The 22944-nt window shown below is 36.4% G+C and overlaps 1 protein-coding gene across 5 annotated transcripts in view; it reads left to right on the top strand.

Moving 5' to 3' along the window:
• The window catches only part of CEP350 (centrosomal protein 350), a 168221-nt gene that overhangs the window by 101171 nt on the left and 44106 nt on the right, over positions 1-22944 (top strand). For all 5 annotated transcript variants that reach the window (XM_032160857.2, XM_032160858.2, XM_032160862.2 and 2 more), the window contains exons 22-27: positions 247-416; positions 4565-4761; positions 5344-5528; positions 6009-6096; positions 15593-15739; positions 18488-18645. In XM_032160857.2, coding sequence (XP_032016748.1) covers positions 247-416; positions 4565-4761; positions 5344-5528; positions 6009-6096; positions 15593-15739; positions 18488-18645 — 945 coding nt within the window. The remainder of the gene's footprint in view (positions 1-246; positions 417-4564; positions 4762-5343; positions 5529-6008; positions 6097-15592; positions 15740-18487; positions 18646-22944) is intronic.

The raw sequence follows: 22944 nt of genomic DNA, 5'->3' as shown, positions 1-22944 counted from the left end.
ACCTAACAACACTGCCTATTATGATTATTTAAAAGTGAAACCTTCTTCTCTCCTACTCATCTTTCTCATCTTTTCCAATATATTCTCAGACTTATGTTACTTAGCTTTTTCTATTTTATATTACATCTTTCTTCATTTTTATCTTGACTATAAAGTACAGTCATTTGGCCAAATAACTTTACTTTGAAGCTATAATCCTTATTTTGTTAATTTTGTTGTTGTTGTTTCCATATATCCATAAAAAAGAAGTAGTAGTGGTAGCAGCCGCCAAGAAAGTCCTTCAGTTCCATCTTGTAAGGAAAATGAGAAGAAACTTAATGGTGAAAAGATAGAGAGTTCCATTGATGAACAGGTTCAGACTGCTGCAGATGATTCTCTACGAAGTGATAGCGTTCCATCTCTTCCTGATGAAAAAGGTAACTTTCTTTGCAAATAAATGTGTTATCATTTGTTCAGAAACCAGAGGAAAGATGATCCTTGTTATAAAGTGGCAAATAAGCTGGATGTGGTGGCTCATGCCAGTAATTCCAGCACTTTGGGAGGCTGAGCTGGGAGAACTGCTTGAGCCTAGGAGTTTGAAACCAGCCAGAGAAACATAGGGAGACCTCTGTCTCTACAAAAAAATTAAAAATTAGCCAGGCTTGGTGGCACAGCCTATGGTCCTAGTATGTGGTAGGCTGAGATGGGAGGATCACTTTAGCCTAGGATATCAACTCTGCAGTGAGCTATGATTGAGCCATAGCATTGCAGCTTCGGTGACAGAGCAAGACCCTGTCTCAAAAAAAAATAAGTAAATAAAGTGGCAAACAACTTGACTGAAACTGTGTTCTAGTGTTTTGGAATGTAGACATTAAAAGTGATGTATTTGGATATTTAGCTGAGGAGATTTCTAACTTTATCTCATTAATATTTACTAAACTTTATCTCATTAATAATATAGTGTTTCTAATTAAAGCATATTTAATTATAGATAATATTTGTAAGCCTTAGAAGGAAACACAGTAACCATATGTGACTTGTTTGTGCCATATCTCAAGTCTTTACCATGGTGCCTGGCTTCCAATAACAGTGAATAAATAATTGTCAAGTGACTATTTTAAAATATCATGAACAGTGACTTTATTTAACTTCTTTAAACAATATTGAATTACTTGCCCAGAGCTTTACTTGACTAGCAGAAATACAAAAACAAAAAGGTATTACTTGGACTGCTGCTGCTTCTGGCCATGATGGAACAACAGGGACCAGATTTACTTACACTTTTTTTTTTTTTTTTGAGACAGTCTTGCTCTGTCACCAGGCTGGGGTGCAGTGGCGTGATCTCGGCTCACTGCAACCTCTGCCTCCAGGGTTCAAGCGATTCTCCTGCCTGAGCCTCCTGAGTAGCTGGGATTACAGGCACACACCACAACACCTGGCTAATTTTTGTATTTTTAGTAGAGACAGGGTTTCACCATGTTGGTCAGGCTGGTCTCGAACTCCTGAGCTCATGATCCCGCCTTGGCCTCCCAAAGTGCTGGGATTACAGGTGTGAGCAACTGCGCCTGGCCTACTTACCCTCTTAAAGCAAGTAAAATATCAGGCAAAACATGAAATATCTATTTTTAAGACAGTGGGCCTCAGGCAGTGAATTGTGTTGATTCATGAGAGACTGGAAAAAAATGAATGCTATAGTTCTACCAGTTTACTGCCTAGAGAGTTTCCAGACTGCAGAGCATGGAGCCCAGTGGTTTCTTGAGTTGCAGAAATGGAGTTAGGAATCTAAAGAAGCCAAGACAGCTAGAATTCACAGGGCAGCCACTGTCCAAAGAAACCAAACCCTTAAAAACCTCCTATGTAGAAGAAAACATAAATCTAGGTGACGTTCGGTTTCATGATGACTTCTTAGGTACATAACACCTCAAGGTATGATCTGTGAAAGAAAAAATTGATGAATTGTGTTTTATCAGAATTTTAAAACTTCTATTCTGTGAAAGACATTGTGAAGAGAATGAAAAGACAAGGCACAGATTGGGAGAAAGTATTTGCAAATCACATATTTGATAAAAGATTTGTATCTAGAATATATAAAGAACTCTTAAAACTCAATAATAGAAGGCCGGGTGCAGTGGATTATACCTGAAATCCCAGCACTTTGGGAGGCTGAGGCAGGCAGATCACCTGAGGTCAGGAGTTCAAGACTAGCCTGGTCAACATGGTGAAACCCCATCTCTACTAAAAATACAAAAATTATCTGGGCATGGTGGTATGCGCCTGTAGTCCCAGCTACTCAGGAGGCTGAAACAGGAGAATTGCTTGAACCCAGGAGGTGGAGGTTGCAGTGAGCCGAGATTGTGCCACTGCACTCCAGCCTGGGCAACAAGAGTGAGATTCTGTCTCAAAAAAAAAAAAAAAAAAAAAAACTTCAATAATAGGAAAAACAACTCAATTTTTAAAATGTACAGAAGATCTGAACAGATACTTCATTGAAGAAAATATGCAGATGGCACATAGACACAAGAAAAAGTCTTCAACGTCATATATCATTAGAGAAATTAAAATTAAAATCACAAGATACCATAACACACTTATTAGAATGGCTATCAGAAAAACGGACAATAACAAATTGGTAACAAGGATGCAGAGCAATAGGAACTTGCATACATTGCTGATGAGAATGGAAAATTATATGGTCACTGTGGAAGATAGTTTCGTAGTGTCTTGTAAGCCTTAACCATACAATCCAGCAATCACATGCCTGGATGTTTCCCAAGTGATTTGAAAACTTACTTCTACATAAAAACCTATATACTGATGTTCATAGCAGCATATTCATAATTGCTAAGAACTAGAAGCAACCAAGATGTCCTTTACTAGGGGAATGGATAAACAAACTGGTACATCCATACAATGAAATACTATTCAGCTATTAAAAGGAATAATCTTTTGATTCATGCAACAACATAAATGAATTTTACAGTCCTCCGCTCTACCAGACCTCCGCTCTACCAGATGAGCTGTCAACACATGGACGAATTTTAAGTGAATTTTACTAAGTGAAAAAGCAGGTCCCAAAAGTCTGTGTATTATGATATGATTCAATTTATATGACAGTCTGTAAAAGGCACAACTAAAGAGTTGGAAAACAATTGGTTTCTAGGCATTAGGGGGAGGAGGAAGTAGTTGACTGCAAAGAGGATGCACGGAGGGACGTTTAGGATGAAGGAACTGTTACATAGAATAGTTGTTCTGTGTGTATGTATGCTCTGTATGATGCTATGTATTTGTCAAAACCTTGGAACTGTGTATCACAATGAGTAAATTTTAATATCTGTGAACTAATCATGTATACACACACATTAATCAGGATATTGGGAGTTCCCAAAATGGAACGCAGCCTGCAATAAATGGATCTGTGTTACAAATACATGGCATAACAACATTGAAGGGGTTAGGGGAAAAGAGCTGATCTAAGTAAGTAACTTTGGAAAATGGTGTCTTGAGTGGAAACTATTAATATAAGCCTAATACAAAAGGAACGGTACATAAACCTATACCAGGTTTCTCAGTGTTGGAAGGGAAGATACACAAGAAAGGAAGACTAGAATGAACTCTGGTACTGGATCATAGACATAAGTATGAATTCATGTTTAGCTGGCTGACTGGATGGATATAAAAGCAATTGTAATTGTATGCGTAACTATGTGCACACACATATACGTGGATTAATATACATCCATATATTGCCTAGCTCTGTCCACTGAGCAAGTGCAGGAGCAGTGATACACCCGTAGTAACAAGGACAACTAGTGCCTACAAATTCTTTCTTTCTTTCTTTTTTTAAGAGACGGGGTCTTGCTCTGTCACCCAGGCTGGTCTCAAACTCCTGGCCTCAAGGGATCCTCCCACCTTGGCATCCCCAAGTGCTGGGATTAGAGGTGTGAGCCACTGTGCCTGGCCCCTAGATTGTGGTTTCTAAATATCATTCTTTAATAAAATAAATAAGAGCTCTTCGTAGAAATGGCTGATTCTAGGGCTCTAGGGAAAATACAGTTTGAGCCTGGAGTATCTTGTAGTACCAGAAAGGGAAGAAGTATTCAATTAAAAAAAAGGATGCAAGACCATATCAAAGGCACACAGGAACCAAACTGAAAGAGCTGTCATGTTCTAATTAAGCTTGGAATTAATGAGTTTTTTAAAAAGATATTTTTACTTGCATTTCTTTGATAGTAATGTTAAACTTTTTTTTCACTTTTACTATTTATATTTTGTAAAGCATCTGATCTGACCTTTTTTCATTTTTCTATAGGTGCATTAGTGGTTTTCTAATTGATTTGTAAGAGCTCTCTAAATTTTTTGCAACATTAATCTTTATATTTCTTAACCTAATATTTCTAGGTATTTTTAGAAGTTTTTTCTTGCTTGTAAGGCAAATGAATTTTGTTTATTATTTCATGTCTATTTATTAGTGATCAGTTTTATGAATTTATGTTGGATTGTCCCATAAAGAGGCAAAGGGCTACTAATTGAATACCTGCTGAGAACAATTATAATGATAAAATCTACTTTCTCCATATTCTTTTAGACTCAACATCTGTTGCAACAGAATATTCTCTGAAATTTGATGAATCCATGACAGAAGATGAAATAGAAGAGCAATCATTTCGGTCATTACTACCTTCAGAGAGTCACCGCAGATTTAACATGGAAAAGAGAAGAGGTCACCATGATGACTCTGATGAAGAAGCTTCTCCAGAAAAAACTACACTGTCTACTGCCAAGGTGTGTTTCACTTTATCTGTGGAGGTAAATGGTTGTGGATATGTTCTCTCAAAGATATGAGAAAACATTTTGTACTTGTCTCATTTGTCAGCTACTAGAATGATTTTTCTAAGCTATCAGTTTTATTTTATAGTTTTCCTATGAAATCTGGCTTCACTTTCCTTACAAAGCACAATACAAACTTATTTTTTGGAATGATATATAAGGCCTTTGAGGATCTGAGCCAATATTATCTCTCTAGCTTTTGTACTTGCTTCACTCTTCTAATGCTTTATTCCATTTAGAAATTTACATTCGTTCTTACCAAATTGTAATCCTCTTGGTTAACAGGAACAAATTCTTACCCACTTTGTATCCTTGGGACAGTAATTGGCTTGCAGTAGTTTATTAAAATTTTATTGGCTGAATAAATTAGCAGATGAATGTTAATCTGCCTCATGTGCCTTTTTAAAGAATATTCTCTTACATTGTTGGTGCCTTGTTAAATACATAGTTTGTTTTTGTAAATGCATACCTCTTTTAGTGGAATTAAGTACCAAAAGGTTAGATGATGATAAACAAGAAAGAAACCATCTACTTTAGGAACTGAACATGCCATTCTCAGGAGGACAAGATAGCTTTTCTAAATTTACTATGGAGATGGTTCGACAGTATATGAAAGAAGAAGAAATGAGGGCAGCTCACCAGTCTTCACTCCTGCGTCTCCGCGAAAAGGCCTTGAAGGAGAAGACTAAGGCTGAGTTGGCCTGGTTAGAGCATCAAAAAAAGTAAGTTCTTTTGAGCACAGTTTTCACTAATTTCTTCATTTATAAAATGGAACGCTTTATATTTTAATATGTTTTTGTTTCCTCATTTCATTTGATTAGAGCAACCCATTTTCTCAAGCTAGAAATATGGCAGTCATACTTGATTTGTATTTCTTTCAAGACCTCCTCCTACCCACATAACATTTTCTTTGCTTCCTCTTTTATCACTTAACTGACTGTAATCTTATGTTGTCATATGATACAATATTGTAAATTTCCACAAGTCCTTCTGTCTTCAGAGGACACATTCTAGGGCTTGCATTTACCTCAGTAAAATACTTATTTGGATATGAATGGTTATGGCTACATGTAGCAACTGCTTTTCACACTTGAAAATGTTAAATTGGTTTGTAGACTTTTTAGTAGTCAAGAATTCTTGACATTATTCAGGTAAGAGAAACTTAATCAAATCTTTGTCTCAATGAAAAATATTATTTGCAGACATCTACGAGACAAAGGAGAGGATGATAAAATGCCCCCACTCCGGAAGAAACAGCGTGGTTTGCTTTTAAGGTTGCAGCAAGAAAAGGTATGTTAGGGAAGACACCCCTTTAGGACAGCTTATAAGGCAAGTTAGTTTGTGGAATCTATTATTTTGCCTGATTTCTTTTCCTTATTATTGCCTTAAATGAGATTTAGTTGATACTTCCACTGTTTATGTTCATACTACTATAATTATAAGGGTTGCTTGGTAATCTACTGTATTTCTCCTAAATGAGGATTGTGTGTCACTGCTAAATTAATAAAATACACAGGCAAACTTTCTACCTTCATGTAGTAAGTAGAAGAAAATACTCTTTTGAAATACAAATTTTAAAAATTAAGATATGTGTAGAAGAATCTATTTGGATTAAATTTTAAATTATTGATTCCCTAGACTTTAATGACATATTAATTACATATTGATAAATATTTTGGCTTAATGGACTTAGAAAGACCCCAGTTTTGAATTCTGGAGAGGCAACATGGTGGTGTAGTGGTAAAGAATTCAGGCTCTGGAGTTAGATTTCCTAGGCTAAAATCCCAACTTTACCAGTTGCTGGTTTCATAACCTTGAACAAGTTACTTAACTTCTCTGTGTCTCAGTTTCCTCTTCTGAAGGTAATAATAGTAACATACTTTATAGGGTTGTTTTGAGGAATAAGTGAGTTAATACATAAAATAAACTTAGAGCAGACCATGGCACAATGGTAAGTGCTCAATAAATATTAGTTGCTATGATCTGAATTCCAGCGTTGTCACTTGCAACTGTGTAATCATGGTCAAAGTTTAAGTAACTCTCTGAGACTTAATTTCCTCATCTGTAGGAGTGGGATTATACTTCATATGGTGGTTGTGAGGATTAAATGAGGTAACATATGTAAAGTGGGTTTCACTGTGCCTGGTAAGTATTCAATAGATTCCAGTGTTTTTCCCCATATTAACCTGTTGTCAGGTGCTAGCTACTATGTTAGATGATTTAGGAAGCTAATTATCTGAATTATGTATTGGCTTATTACTTAGTTATATGTTTATCCCAGGAAATATTACAGATGATATGAATTTGAATAAATTCTGAATTCCATTTTTTTTTTTTTTTTTTTTTTTTTTTGAGACGGAGTCTCACCCTTTCACCCAGGCTGGACTGCAGTGGTGCTATCTCTCCTCACTGCAAGCTCCGCCTCCCAGGTTCACGCCATTCTCCTGCCTCAGCCTCCTGAGTAGCTGGGACTACAGCCCCCACCACCGTGCCCGGCTAGATTTTTGTATTTTTAGTAGAGACGGGATTTCACCATGTTAGCAAGGATGGTCTCAATCTCCTGACCTCGTGATCCGCCCTCCTCGGCCTCCCAAAGTGCTGGGATTACAGGCGTGAGCCGCCGTGCCTGGCCTGAATTCTATTTTTTTAAAAATAAGTTGTGTCTTTTTAATCCAAAAAATTGGTTTTAAAATAAATTAAAATTTTTTCTTAGTTAAAATAAGTAAATAACTTTCTATAATGTTACAATAGCTTTCTGTTATAAAATAGAATAAAAATAAAATTTATAAATTTATCCCTCATTCTGTGGGGTTTCTTTTCACTTTCTTGATAGTATCCTTTGAAGTATAAAATTTTTCATTTTGATATGTCTGGTATTGTATTGCATGTCTGCTAATAACACATTTTTTGTTTTGATTAGTTTGAAAATGTATTTGTTTCACCTTTATTTTTGAAGGATGTTTTTAATAGGCATAAAATTATTTTCTTTCAGCACTTCTAAAGATATTTTTCCATTATTTACTGCTTTCCATTGTTTATGTGGAGAGATCAGTTATCTTAATCTTGTTCTTTTGAAGGTTCCTCTTAAGATTATTTAAAAATTATCCAATTTTTCAGTAGTTTTACTATGATGCATGTAGGCGTGGTTTCCTTTGTATTCATCCTATTTAGGATTTGCTGAGCTTCTTGTATCGGTTGTTTTATTTAATCAGTTTTTCAGAAACTATCACTTCATGTATTGCTTCTGTCCCATTTTTTTTTTTTTTTGAGACAGGGTCCCACTCTGTTGCCCAGGCTGGAGTACAGTGGCACGATCTCAGCTTACTGCAACCTCTGCCTCCAGGGCTCAAGCAATCCTCTCACCTAAGCCTCCCCTGTAGCTGGGACCACAGGTGTGCGCCACCAGTGCCAGGTAATTTTTTTGTAGAGATGGGGTTTCGCCATGTTGTCCAGGCTGGTCTTGGACTCCTGGACTCAAGTGATCCCCCCACCTTGGCCTCCCAGAGTACTAGGATTACAGGTGTGAGCCACTGTGCCTGGCCACTTCTATACCTCATTCTTTTTCTCCTTTCCTTCAGGGACTTCAATTAGACATAGGTTAGACCTTTCGACCATTTGCCACATCCCTCTCATCTGTCTTGTTTGTATTTCATCCCTTAAAACAAACAAATTAAAAACTAAAAACACTGTGCTTCAGTTTGGAAAGTTTTTATTGACCTGTCTTTGAGTTCATTAGTATGTCCTCTACTTTGCCCACTGTACTGCTAAGTCTATCCAGTGAGTTCTTAATTTGATTTGTTTTAGTTCTATAATACCCAATTTTATTCTTTTTAAAATAGATTTTGAGTCTGTTGAAATTTCTACCCTTTAATCTACTTTTCTTTCTTTCTTTTTTTTTTTTATTTTTTGGAGATGGAGTTTCGCTCTTCCTGCCCAGGCTAGAGTGCAATGGCGCAATCTTGGCTCACTGCAACCCCTGCCTCTTGGGTACAAGTGATTCTCCTGCCTCAGCCTCCTGAGTAGCTGGGATTACAGGTGTCTGCCACCACACTCAGCTAATTTTTTTGTATTTTTAGTAGAGTCGGGGTTTCACCATGTTGGCCAGGCTGGTCTCGAGCCCCTGACCTCAGGTGATCCACCCACCTCGGCTTCCCAAAGTGCTGGGATTACAGGCATGAGCCACCATGCCTGGCCTACTTTTCTTTTTCTACTTATTATCCATAGTTATTTTAATGTTCTTGACTGCTATTTCTTCCCTGTCTGCTTGTATGTGGCCATCTGTGCCTCTATTATTACTATTGTAATATAGTAATATTATCGTGTGGCCCCTTTTCTTTGCATGCCTAGTAATTTTTTTGATGAATACTAGTCACAATTATATAAATAACTGCAGAGGCTCCAGCTGATGGTCTCTTCCCCCAGAGAGGATTCATCCTTTCTTTTGCTATTTTGTTAGAGTTTTCTTTTGCTATTTTATTAGCGTTATCAACTGTTCATCTTAACTCATTCAAAGATTGTGCTGGGTTAGGGTTGGGTTATAGAGTTGGTAAGCCTCAGTCTACTTCTGGTTTGCATTGTCCCTAGGTTGGGGCTCTCCAGGGATTCACTGGAAACCCAGATAAAACTTTTTACTCAGCACAAGAGACTGAGGATTTCTGCCCTGCTTTTGAGACTTTTCTGGGTTAACTCCTTAGCCCTCTATGTGCTACTTCAGAACTTGACAACTGCTTTGAGGAGAATGTGAGTTTGAGATATCCTGAGTCTCCAGTTTTGTCACTGTGACTCTGTGTAGATGGTTAGAGTGTTGACTGGTGTAGCCACTTTGAGTTGAGAGCAATTGCCACTACCTGGTTCAGTTGAGGACATATATAATATATGACTCAGCAGTTCTGTCTTGGTATATATCCTAAAAAAGCTTTCACATATGTGCAAGGGAAAATGGAAACAACTTAATTTCTTCAATAAAAGAATAGATGAAATAAAACATATTCTTGCAAGAAAGTATAATACTGCAGGAAACTGAATGTATTAGATATTAGCACTGTCTATAGAAATTTCTGAAATGATAGTAATTTTCTTTATCTGTGTTGTCCAATACTGTAGCTACTAGCCACATGTAGCTAGAAGCTGTCATATTGGGCAGTGTAGCATGAGATCTTCATTTATCAAAAACCATAATGTTTTTTATAGAAAAGCAAGATGCAAAGAATATATACAGTATTATACCAGTCATACAAATTTTTTTAAAGTAACCAATTAGTAGTATATGTTCTGTGGAACCACTCATGCATCAAAAGCAAAAAACCACATATAGGAATGATACACTTCTGGGGAAGAGAGGAAGAAGGAAGAGATTGGCATGGAGTTTGGTTTCATCTGTATTTATCTATTTATAGATAATAACATATTTGAAACAAATGTGCAAACTGTTAAATATGTTTAATGCCAGTCGTAGGGATATGAGTGACTACTTTTTCTTTTTGTAATACTTAAGAATTTTTTAAGTAAATATGCAAAATATACTCTTCGATCCAATTGGTTACCCCTGAAGAGTTGCCTTATAAGGTTGAAAGAACCAAAGTGTAAGAATATATGTGCTAAGATATTTCTTGCCACTGTAGCAGTAAGAATTCTTTTGACTGATAGTGAAATGGCTGGCTCTAAGCAATTTGGTACAACCGTATCCAAAAAAGAGACCATATTTTCCTATGTCTTATTCGTTTTACCCTCTGTGAAGTGACATTCATAACACATAAAAATAACCATTTTAATAAAGTGAATAATTCACTTCTACCATTCACCATTTTAAAGTGAACAATTCATTTGTACAACTTTATGAGTTATTTTTACAAGGGGGCAAATCTGTTTCCCAAGTATTCCTTAGAAGTTGTCTCTTTTTTCTTCTAGGCTTGAATTGGGTGAATTTATACATTATTTGGTTCAGAAACTCAGGCCTAAGTTAGTGGAAGTTTCAAAATGTACTCTGTGAAACTCTGGCCTCTAAGACCCTTTCACAGGTCTGGAAGGTCCAAACTATTTTCATAATGATACTCTGTTATGAATTTGCCCTTTTCACTGTGTTGACACTTGCACTAAATAGTAGAAAACAATGCTGAGTGAAACTGCTGGTGCTTTAGCACAAGTCAGTGGCACCAAACTGTATTGGTAATTGTCTTATTCTTCATGCCACTTACTTGCAGTTTAAAAAAGCAAGTTTCATTTAGAATGTCCTGATTGAGTAGTAAGAATTATTAATTTTATTGTCTTGAACTCTTGAGTACGTGTCTTTTTTGTATTCTGCATGACAGAAACGGGAAATCCATAATCAGACACCTTTGCTCGATACCAGAATATAGTGATTAATTCAAGAAGTATTTGTGCAATTGTTTAAATTGTGAGCCTTTTTTTTTTTTCATGGAATAGCATTTTTACTTGAAAGAAGTATTCAAGGCAAACTGCTAATTCAGATTTGAGTGTTTGACAAATGGTTTTCTCAAAAACAAAGAAAGTATCCCTGTCACTTCAAAAAAACAACTGACAACGTATGTTGCCAATGATAAAATTCAAGCTTTCACACAAAAGTCAGGATTTTGAAAAATTTCTATTACCTACCCAAAATAATTTTTCTTTTGAGATTAATGGTGGTATTCGTGAGTATAACTGTTTGATATTGCATAATGAAGTGTGTCAACATTTAGAAAATCTGCATAACTTAATGAACCAACATTTTCCCAGTGACCAATGCACAATGTTAAAAAAAATCAAGCTAGATGATAAAGAGATTTGCAAAACTCTAAAATATCATTCTTTTCACTAAATTCTTTTTTGTTTTGGAAAATATAGTTACTTTCTTTAAAATGTACACAATCATTGTATACTCATTAGGGAATGAGAATAAAGAGCAAGTAATATATTTGCTACCAATGTATTTAGTATTATAAAAAATGGTTTGATGCTCAGAGTCCCCTGACAGGGTCTCAAGACTTCCAGGGATTCCATAGAGCACATTTTGAGAACTGCTACTCCAGAAAAATTTGGAAATGTGCCCAAGAAGACAAAATGTATAAGGCTTTTCACTTACAGCATTGTTTGTACAATAGTAAAAAATAGACAACAACCTTAAAATCTCACCATATGGGGTGGGCACAGTGGCTCATGCCTGTAATCCCAGTGCTTTGGGAGGCCAAAGCAGACGGATCACTTGAGGCCAGGAGTTTGAGACCACCCTGGGCAACATAGCAAGACCCTGTGTCTATAAAAAAAATAAAAAATAAAAATTAGCTATACATGGTGGCACGTGCTTGTAGTCCTAGCTACTTGGGAGGCTAAGGTGGGAAGATCACTTGAGCCCACGAGTTTGAGGCTGCATTGAGCCACTGTACTACTCCAGCCTGGGCAACAGAGCAAGGCCTTATCTCTAAAAAATTTTTAAAATAAAAATAATCCCACCATATTTGGGTAAGAGATAAATATATGGTTCTCCACTGTAATTTTATGTGCATTAAAAGGCATAAATTAGCTTGGTGAAATATCAAAAGTGATATCTAGTAAAGCAAGATTTAAAATATATACATATGATATTTATAAAATATTTTTTAAACATACAAACCAAATAGTGTATCTTTTTTTTTTTGCAGATAAGCACAAATATTTTTAGAATAATTTAAAGACAATGTGCTGGAAGGATAGATACCAAACCCATAATAGTTGTTACCTCTGAGGAGTTGGGGCACAAGATTGCAGACTAGTTTTTTTTTTTTTTTTTTTTGAGACAGAGTCTTGCTCTGTCGCCCAGGCTGGAGTGCAGTGGTGCAATCTTGGCTCACTGCAACCTCCGCCTCCCGGGTTCAAGCAATTCTCCTGCCTCAGCCTCCTGAGTAGCTGAGATTACAGGTGCCCGCCACCATGCCCAGCGAATTTTTTTGTATTTTTAGTAGAGACGGGGTTTCACTGTGTTGATCAGGCTGGTCTCGAACCCCTGACCTCGTGATCCACCCGCCTCTGCCTCCCAAAGTGCTGGGATTATAGGTGTGAGCCACCACGCCCGGCTGCAGACTAGTTTTATCTGTAATGTTTTATTTCTTTACAGGATTAAAGACTAGGAGAAAATATAACTGAATATTAACAATTGTTGACTTGGTGTTTTGGAAATGTAGATGTTTATAAAGCACTTTTTTGCATTTTAAGGTAGTTTCAGAAAAATCTCAATGATTAAAATAATTATAACTAACAAATTTTAATGTCTTTATTACGCTTTATTGATAAGAAAACATTGATTGATTGATTGAGACAGGGTCTCACTCTGTTTCCTGGGCTGGAGTGCAGTGGCATGATTTTGGCTCACTGCAACGTTGACCTCCTGGGCTCAGGTTGATCCTCCCACCTCAGCCTCCCAAGTAGCTGGGACCACAAGTGAGTGCCACCACGCCTGGCTAATTTTTGTGTCTTTTGTAGAGGTGGAGTTTCATCGTGTTGCCCAGGCTAGTCAACTCCTGGGCTCAAGTGATCTGCCTGCCTTGGCCTCCGAAAGTGCTAGGATTACAGGTGTGAGCCACCATGCCCAGCCAAGAAAACAGATTTAAAACAAATTTATTTTTATTTTTATTTTTTTATTTTTTTATTATTCTATTATGTCTTTTTATTTCATATTCATTGATATGTTAAATTTTGTGGTTTTTTTTTTTCTTTTTTTTATTATTATACTTTAGGTTTTAGGGTACATGTGCACAATGTGCAGGTTTGTTACATATGTATCCATGTGCCATGTTGGTTTGCTGCACCCATTAACTCGTCATTTAGCATTAGGTATATCTCCTAATGCTGTCCCTCACCACTCCCCCCACCCCACAACAGTCCCCGGAGTGTGATGTTCCCCTTCCTGTGTCCATGAGTTCTCATTGTTCAGTTCCCACCTATGAGTGAGAACATGCGGTGTTTGGTTTTTTATCCTTGCGATAGTTTACTGAGAATGATGATTTCCAGTTTCATCCATGTCCCTACAAAGGACATGAACTCATCCTTTTTTATGGCTGCATAGTATTCCATGGTGTATATGTGCCACATTTTCTTAATCCAGTCTATCGTTGTTGGACATTTGGGTTGGTTCCAAGTCTTTGCTATTGTGAATAGTGCCACAATAAACATATGTGTGCATGTGTCTTTATAGCAGCATGATTTATAATCCTTTGGGTATATACCCAGTAATGGGATGGCTGGGTCAAATGGTATTTCTAGTTCTAGATCCCTGAGGAATCGCCACACTGACTTCCACAATGGTTGAACTAGTTTACAGTCCCACCAACAGTGTAAAAGTGTTCCTATTTCTCCACATCCTCTCCAGCACCTGTTGTTTCCTGACTTTTTAATGATGGCCATTCTAACTGGTGTGAGATGGTATCTCACTGTGGTTTTGATTTGCATTTCTCTGATGGCCAGTGATGATGAGCATTTTTCATATGTTTTTTGGCTGCATAAGTGTCTTCTTTTGAGAAGTGTCTGTTCATGTCCTTTGCCCACTTTTTGATGGGGTTGTTTGTTTTTTTCTTGTAAATACTACAAGGCTACAGTAACCAAAACAGCATGGTACTGGTACCACAACAGAGACATAGATCAATGGAACAGAACAGAGCCCTCAGAAATAATGCCGCATATCTACAACTATCTGATCTTTGACAAACCTGACAAAAACAATAAATGGGGAAAGGATTCCCTATTTAATAAATGGTGCTGGGAAAACTGGCTAGCCATATGTAGAAAGCTGAAACTGGATCCCTTCCTTACACCTTATACAAAAATTAATTCAAGATGGATTAAAGACTTAAATGTTAGACCTAAAACCTTTAAAATCCTACAAGAAAACCTAGGCAATACCATTCAGGACATAGGCGTGGGCAAGGACTTCATGTCTAAAACACCAAAAGCAATGGCAACAAAAGCCAAAATTGACAAATGGGATCTAATTAAACTAAAGAGCTTCTAAGAAACTACCATCAGAGTGAACAGACAACCTACAGAATGGGAGAAAATTTTTGCAACCTACTCATCTGACAAAGGGCTAATATCCAGAATCTACAATGAACAAATTTATTTTTAAAAAAGGATTATCTGTTAAATTTTGACAATTATTAGCAGTGAAGTGTATTATCTTCTGCCCACATAGCAACTGAAAACAGTATTCTGTGTGGAGAGATATTGGTACAATGTAGTCTTAAATGTTTCTGGTAGCATTGTAGACAGGGGCAGTCCTTTTTTGAAAGCAATTTTAAAAACTGTTTTTAAGAACCATAAAATGATTCATTGTCTTTGACTTGTTTATTTTACCTTTAGAAATCTCTCCTAAGGAATTAATCCATGGTATGAAACAGCTATGGGCATTAAAGCATTATTTGAGATAGTAAAATATTATAGGGGCCTAAAAGTTTAGCAATAGAATAATAGTTACATTAATTAGTTTACTTGATAAGCAGCTATTAAACTAGTAAGTGTAAACATTGAGTAGCATTATGGAAAAATACAAAATATATGTTATGTTTTAAAATGGGATATGAAATTATCAATCTAATTGTAATTTAAAATTAAGAGATCATATTAAATTATTTTAGAATGGTGGGATTGTATGTGATTTATTTCCTCCCTCACTATTTTTTAAACTTTTCAGTATTACTACTATTATTATAAAATACTATCTGTATTTATTTTTAATATATGTGCTGATTTTTTTTTTAAATATTACTTTGGCCTTGTCTTCTCCCAATCTTAATCCCTCTCTTGACTCTTTAAACCTTAGGCAGAAATAAAACGTCTTCAAGAAGCCAATAAGGCAGCTCGGAAGGAAAGACAGCTGATTCTTAAACAGCAGGAGGAGATAGAAAAGATCCGACAGACCACCATAAAGCTACAGGAGAAGTTGAAGTCTGCAGGGGAGAGTAAATTGGTAAACTACATGAAGTTATTATTTGTTTCCTGTCTTATGTTGATTGCCGGTATCTAACCCTGTCTCATGTTCTAAGATGATATTCATTCAAGCAGTATGATACAATAATGAACTAGGATAAAGTTCTATGGATGGGCCAGTCTTAGTCCATTTTCTGTTGCTATAACTGAATACCTAAGACTGGGTAATTTATAAAGGAGCAAAATTTTTTCTTACAGTTCTGGAAGGTGAGAAGTTCAAGGTCGGTGCCACATCTGGTGAGGGCCTTCTTGCTGGTAGGGACTCTCTGCAGAGTCCCAAGGGGTGATGCAGGACATCACATGACAAAGGGGCTGGGCGTGCTAGCTCAATCCTCTCTTCTCTTACTAAGCCACTAAAGTCCAACCCTCATGACATCATCTAATTACCTTTCAAAAGTTCTACTTCTCAAATACCATAGTCTGATTTCCCACTGTCTTAATGTTACAATGAGAATTAAGATTCAACATGAGTTACAGAGGGGACAAACATTCAAACCATAGCAATGCCCTAATGTATAGTGAGAGTTGTATTTTTTTCCTATGGAATATTCAAATTTTGAAAGGGCCACATAGTTTTTATACAATATTAGTTTAATTTAGAATATTTTTCACTTACAAACTAAATTGGAACAGAGGGCTTTGCTCTTATTTATCAATCCAAACATATTCTTCAGAATTAATGGGGGAGACTGTTTTACTATTTACATGATACTCCTTTTAGCTATCCAACTTTAATACAATGATACATGATTCAAAGGTGATATTAGACAAAAACAAAATTTGAAACTTTTTTTTTTTTTTGGAGACACGGTCTCACTCTGTCACCTGGGCTGGAATAAAATGGTGCAATCACAGCTCACAGCAGCCTTGACCTCCCAGGGGTCAGGTAATCCTCTCACCTCAGCCTCCCAAGTAGCTGGGACTATAGGCATGCACCTCCACCCCCAGTTAATTTTTTGTATTTTTTATAGAGATGGGGTTTCACCATGTTGCTCAGGCTGGTCTCCAACTCCTGGGCTCAAGCAATCCATCTGCCTCGGCCTCCCAGAGTGTTAGGATTATAGGTGTGAGCCACCATGTCCAGTGGACCTATTCTAAGGTACTATAAAATGTCAATGTAGGGCTGGGTGCTGTGACTCACACCTGTAATCCCAACACTTTGGGAGGCCTAGGTGGGCAGATGGCTTGAGCTCAGGAGTTTGAGACCAGCCTGGGCAACAGGGCGAAACCCCTAGCTCTACCAAAAATACAAAAATTAGCTGGACATGGTGGCATACACCTATAGTCCCAGCTACTTGCGAGGCTGAGGTGGGAGGATTGCTTCAGCCTGGCAGGCCAAAGCTGCAGTAAGCTGTGATCACACCACTGCACTCCAGCCTAGGTGATAAAGCAAGACCCTGTCTCAAAAAAAAAAAAAAAAAAAAAAAAAATCATTATAGTGTGAGAAAACCCAGGCTGTATAGCAGTATAACTTTTAAAATTCCTAATATGCTCTGCTTTGATTTTTAAAGTAAACTTTAAATTTTGAAAAAATCTCAAACTTACAGAAAAATGTCAAACGGTACAAAAAATTCTATTATCCTGAGTTATCTGAGAGTAAGTTGCCAACAAATTAACATTGATACGTTACTACCACTTAATCTGCAGACTACCTGAAACTGGGTGCCCTTCTCATTCCACCTGGGCTCTGACTCCCCAAGTTGGGCTATTCCCATCTCCTCACACCCTCTCTTCCTTGCCCTCTCTGGACTCTGGCTCTTGTGCTAGGAAGTTCTCTGTGGTAAGGCCATCCTCACTGTGCTTGGGCTTGCAATTGTGTGTGGGGGTCACTTCCATGTGACATTCTTGTTGGCCTTCTTGAGCTCTGATTCCCCTTACCGGCCGCCCTCCTGCATTGGATGCCCTCTTCATCCTACTCAGGTTCTGAGACCTCACTCTTGCCCTCCTGTGTCCCTCAGCCCCTACATAGATGCCTGCCTTGCTCTGTCCCATCCAATGACTTTAAGACTGAACTGTTCAGGAGAAAGAAAGGGAAGCTCAAGGGCTCTACTTTTTTTTTTTAAACAGAATAAAAACAGTCATGACTGTTGCTGCCCATCTTCCTGAAAAGTTAGGAGAATAAATGACTGTTTGTGGGGAAAACATACTAAGCAATTAAAGTTTTACTTTTTGCTCATCAGAAATAATGTATTGATTAATAGTTTCCAAATGTTTTCTTTACAAACTTTTTTAATTTTTGAAAACATTGTTTTGCATGAGGAATATTCAAAGGAAAAAACCCATGCCCTAGTGTGATTAAAATAAATGTTACATCTTCCAGTCATTCTTTGTGTCTGTACATACATGTTTTATATAGTTATAGTGTCTAATTTTTTTATTCCTTTTGAGTGGTCCAACTTTGAAATCTCAGAGAGGATGTGTAGATACTAGATTACTAATAGCAGAAGCTTTTTTGGATTTCTTACATTTCTTCTTTTTTAAAATTATTACATGTTGTGATATTCTCTTTTTCTCTCTATATATAAATGGTGGTAAAAATATACGTAATATGAAATGTACTAGTTTAACCATTTTTAAGTGTGTGATATATTTTGTCCTTTATTATCTTATTTTCAACTATTGTTATAAACATTGTATTGTGGATAAACTTAATTTTGAATTGACAGTATTATGATGGCTTCAAGGTCCTATTAAAGTCCAATACAATTTTGCCTCTTTTTGTTTGCAGGACTCTCATAGTGATGATGATACAAAGGATAATAAGGCAACCAGTCCTGGTCCAACTGACTTGGAGACCCGCAGTCCTTCTCCCATTTCAATCTCCAGCAGTGAAACCAGCAGCATTATGCAGAAACTGAAGAAAATGAGAAGCCGCATGGATGAAAAGTAATTTGTTTTTTATAAATATCTCTTGTTTAGTTACATTGAAAGTAGTACAACAAATAACATTTGTAATATACTTCACTAGATTAGATTGAGACAAAGTATTTTATGGATTCAGTAGCATTTTAGCAGAATTGTTAGATTAACCTAGAAGCCAATTAACTGTAGATCTTATTTATAAAACAATTTTAATACAAACAAGTTTCTTATTTTAAAAAACCAAAAAACAAGGTTAGGAATGGTGGCTCACACCTATAATCCAAGCACTTTGAGAAGCTGAGGCAAGAGGATCATCTGAGCCCAGGAATTCAAGACCAACCTGGGCAACATAGTGAGACCCCATCTCTACAAAAAAATAAAATTAGCTGGGCATGGTGCCATGTGGGAGGCTGAGGTGGGAGGATCCTTTGAGCCTAGGAGGTCAAGGCTGCAGTGAGCTATGATTGTGCCACTGCACTCCAGCCAGGGTGACAGAGCTAGACCCTGTCTCCAGAAAAAAAAAAAAAAAAAAGTATCTGCACATGTACCCATAACAAAGTTTTCCCCTTTCTTTTATTAAAAGAAAGGCATGTCTACTAATTTGGGGAAGCAACTAATGGTATATCCTGACATGTCATCCTGTGGCCCTCTGGCACCTCTCAGGCTTATTCAAATAGATGAAATTTTAACCTGGTGAGTAGGTATGAGTTCCTTAGCTGAAAGCAGAAAGGCTGAAATTTTCCAGGAATGTTGATTTGGCAGTCTTAACATTCTTCTAAAATAGTTCTAAGAATTATTTTGTAAAGACTCTTAAAGCTACTCCAGCTTAGATATAGCTCAGTTATACATCAGTGTTGACCATATAAAATGAAATTTATGTGAGACTTTACTCTTTGGGGTGTATATTTAATTAAATACGGTTATAAATTAGCTGCTTGTGGACTTTGTTCTTGCCTCTGTAACCTCCACCCCATATCTAGCTTCCTCGAAACCCATTAAATATGGAAGAGACTCATTAGAAATTTTTGTTGACTACCATTTTAAATTCACAATTTGAACTACTACAGATTGAATTTAAGTTTTAACTTGATAACCTTTGGCAGTATACCACACATCACCAAATTTAATAATGCTCTATGTTTATATGTTAAATCAATCTATGATTTAGTTTGTTTTGCAACAGTCAAGAGTTGTAAGTGAAATCCTTAACTTTCTGTAGGTGCAGTTCTATATTGGCACTTCATTGCAAGAAAGGCATTTCATAACTTAAAAATACCTGAATTGATTATGAAAATAAGTCTTAAAAGTAAATACAGTTTTTAAAAATTAAAAGTATAAGAGGTGAAACCAAATATTGACAAATATATGAATGAATGTTCCTTTTGGGTGATTTCCATGGGATAGACTGATTGAGGCTTCTTCAAGTAGGAATTTATTAAAATTTAGATTAAAGATGCTTTCTTCCTTTCCTGATAAAATTTTCCAGTAGCCTATATGGGCATACTGTATTGTTCCAGCAGTCTTTGAATTCAAAATTAGAATAATCTCTCATAGATTTTTATCACTAATTTGACATTGTATATCTGCCACAAATGTCTTTGAATGGTATATGTTGGGGGAACACAGTGTCAGGGTGATTTCTTCATTGATCCCTTGGTCTTCTCTTTCAGTAAAATCTTCATTGCCAGTCTCTAAGAATGATATCCTGATTTAACCACCTTTGTAGAAAAAAACTGTTAATTCTAGTCTGACCTTGAGGTCAGTCAGTTTCTGGGATGCTTATTTCAGATTTGGTTAAAGCTTTAAAAATCCTAAATAACAAGTTTAAGTTTGGATTTATTGACTTTGTTCCAAATTTTATTAATTATTTTCATAGACTCCAAAATATTAATCACCTAGAATTTTTGTATTATTCCTCTACCTTTCCTTGACAACTATGGCAATTGATGTTTGAGAGATTTGTCAAGGAGAATAGGCATTGAAGCATTCAGTGACTTTTTGATCTGTTTGAGGCAATGAAATTGTGTTTGTGATAGGAATAGAGTAAAGGCAGTAGTGGCAAAGAAATGTTTGAATGATGGTGCTGAAATCTGAGGATGAGGCCGGGCCTGGTGGCTCACACCTGTAATCCCAGCACTTTGGGAGGCCAAGGCGGGCAGATCACCTGTGGTCAGGAGTTCGAGACCAACCGTGGCCAACATGGTGAAACCTCATCTTTACTAAAAATACAAAATTAGCCAGGCGTGGTGACACATGCCTGTAATCACAGCTACTCTGGAAGCTGAGGCAGGAGAATCACTTGAACCTGGGAGAGGGAGGTTGCAGTGAGCTGAGCTCATGCTGCCATACTCCATTTAGCCTGGGCAACAAGAACAAAACTTAGTCTCAAAAAAAAAGAAATCTGAGGATGAACTAAAGTATTTTCTGAAATTGGTGGTGCATCGGAAAGGAAGAGTATTGTAATGCACTGTTTTTTGGTCTCTGAAACAAAGTAATGTGAAAACTAGCTTTTAAATACCATTTATATTACCAGAGCACCATAGTTTGATCTCCCTCAATGATGTTGGAGTGTCAGCTCAATAAATAGGGAGTCAGTTAATTTCACAGTCATTTGCTATGGTAGACACCTAACAACAAAATCATTTGAACCTCTGCTACTTCGTGAACAACAAAATCATTTGAACATCTGCTACTTCATGACTAGGAACCATAGATTTGCAAAGGCAGTCATTCCTATTTTATTGTTATAAATCACCAAAGAGTAGTTGTCCTTCTCAGCAAGTTCAGCTAGTTTTTAGGGGGAACCTTTTCATTTTATGTCATTGCTTATTGGTAACTTTCTGAACTCTGATTATATGACAGATATTTTTCTGAAGTGATCATATCATTTTTGGCTATAGTGAAAGATTTCCTTTTTTAATATTTTACTGAGACAGTAATGCCTTTGTTGAATATTAAAAGCCATACGTTATATTCCTAACATATGGCTTTTCTTGACCTCTTTGTTGAGTAGACATTTTATAAATGTCATATAATTTCCATTTATCAGTATAGTAAAAAGCAAAAAATAATATTCAAAATGTGGAAGACATTAATAATAATGAAAACATGTTTGCAAAAGACATACAGTAGATCTAGCCATGGACTGAATAGCTCTCAATGTTTTTGGTTTTATTGGTAAGTGAAATCTGAGTTTTATTACCGTGAGGGATATTATTTACAATTTAAGTGGATTGCCTATAAACATGAAACAGATATTCATGAGAAAACACTATGCAATTGACTCTTCCTGTTTATGGAACAAGTGAAATACTGAAAGAATGGTGTTTTCTTCATCTTTAAGTGTTTCATTACTTAAAATAGGACACTGCATTTTTTCTTTCATTTGTTAACAGTAGCTGCTTCTTTCATATTATTTATTAATTATGTGCTTACTCTCTCAGCAATTGTTTATTGATTAATGTGTGAGTATGCTAAGTGCTGAGGGATACCAAGATAAATCAGACCTAAGCCCTGTTCTCAAGCTTATAGTGTAGACGGAAAAAAGAATGAGGGGCAGGTTCATATAGAGAAGTATATCTAGATCAATTGCTAAGGAAGTTCAGAAAAGAGAAATTCTTACTGACAATATGTTATATGTCAAGGACATTTTCATGGATGAGTGTACTTTTTTAAGAGTCTCACTATGTTGCCCAGGATAGGGTTGGATTCAAACTCCTCAGTACAAGTAATTCTCCCCACTCAGCCTCCTGAGGGAGTTAAATATACTGTTGAATTAGTAAGTACTTTCAAACATAAAAAGAAGGGGCAGAAAGTATATAGCTATTTTTTGGTTTGATCATTCATTGCAGACCAAGGTAGCATAGAAAGATGAAGCCTTTAGTCACAAAACATTTTAAATACTCCTTTTACACTTCCCAGTTGGCTTACAGAACTGTTAAAGGAGAAAAATTAATGTATTTGGTTTTAAATGATTGATCAAAAAGTTAAGCAGATAAATATTTTATGACATTTCTCTGTCCAAAAGTATTTATTATATTGTCTGATCAATGTCGAAATCTTCACCATTAATCTGAATTTTTAAAATGAAGGATTTTCAAGAGAAGGCTTTTGATATTTCGTTAAAGGAGATATTTTAATTAGATTGTCTTAAATAATAATGTTAAATAGCGTTGCCTTAAATTGAATAGAATTTCCTTAGACAACATTCTAGTCTACGTGTAGTAGCTGAATAAATCCTGATAGTATGATACTTTGTTTTTATTCTCTGCAGGAATTCCTAGGTCAGGAATAATGTGCTGTATTATTTTGTTTACTTAGGTG

The sequence above is a fragment of the Hylobates moloch genome, unplaced genomic scaffold, assembly GCF_009828535.3.
Source record: "Hylobates moloch isolate HMO894 unplaced genomic scaffold, HMol_V3 SCAFFOLD_8, whole genome shotgun sequence".
Taxonomy (NCBI): domain Eukaryota; kingdom Metazoa; phylum Chordata; class Mammalia; order Primates; family Hylobatidae; genus Hylobates; species Hylobates moloch.
The sequence above is the reverse complement of the archived record's forward strand: the minus strand, read 5'-3'. Positions and strand labels throughout refer to the sequence as shown.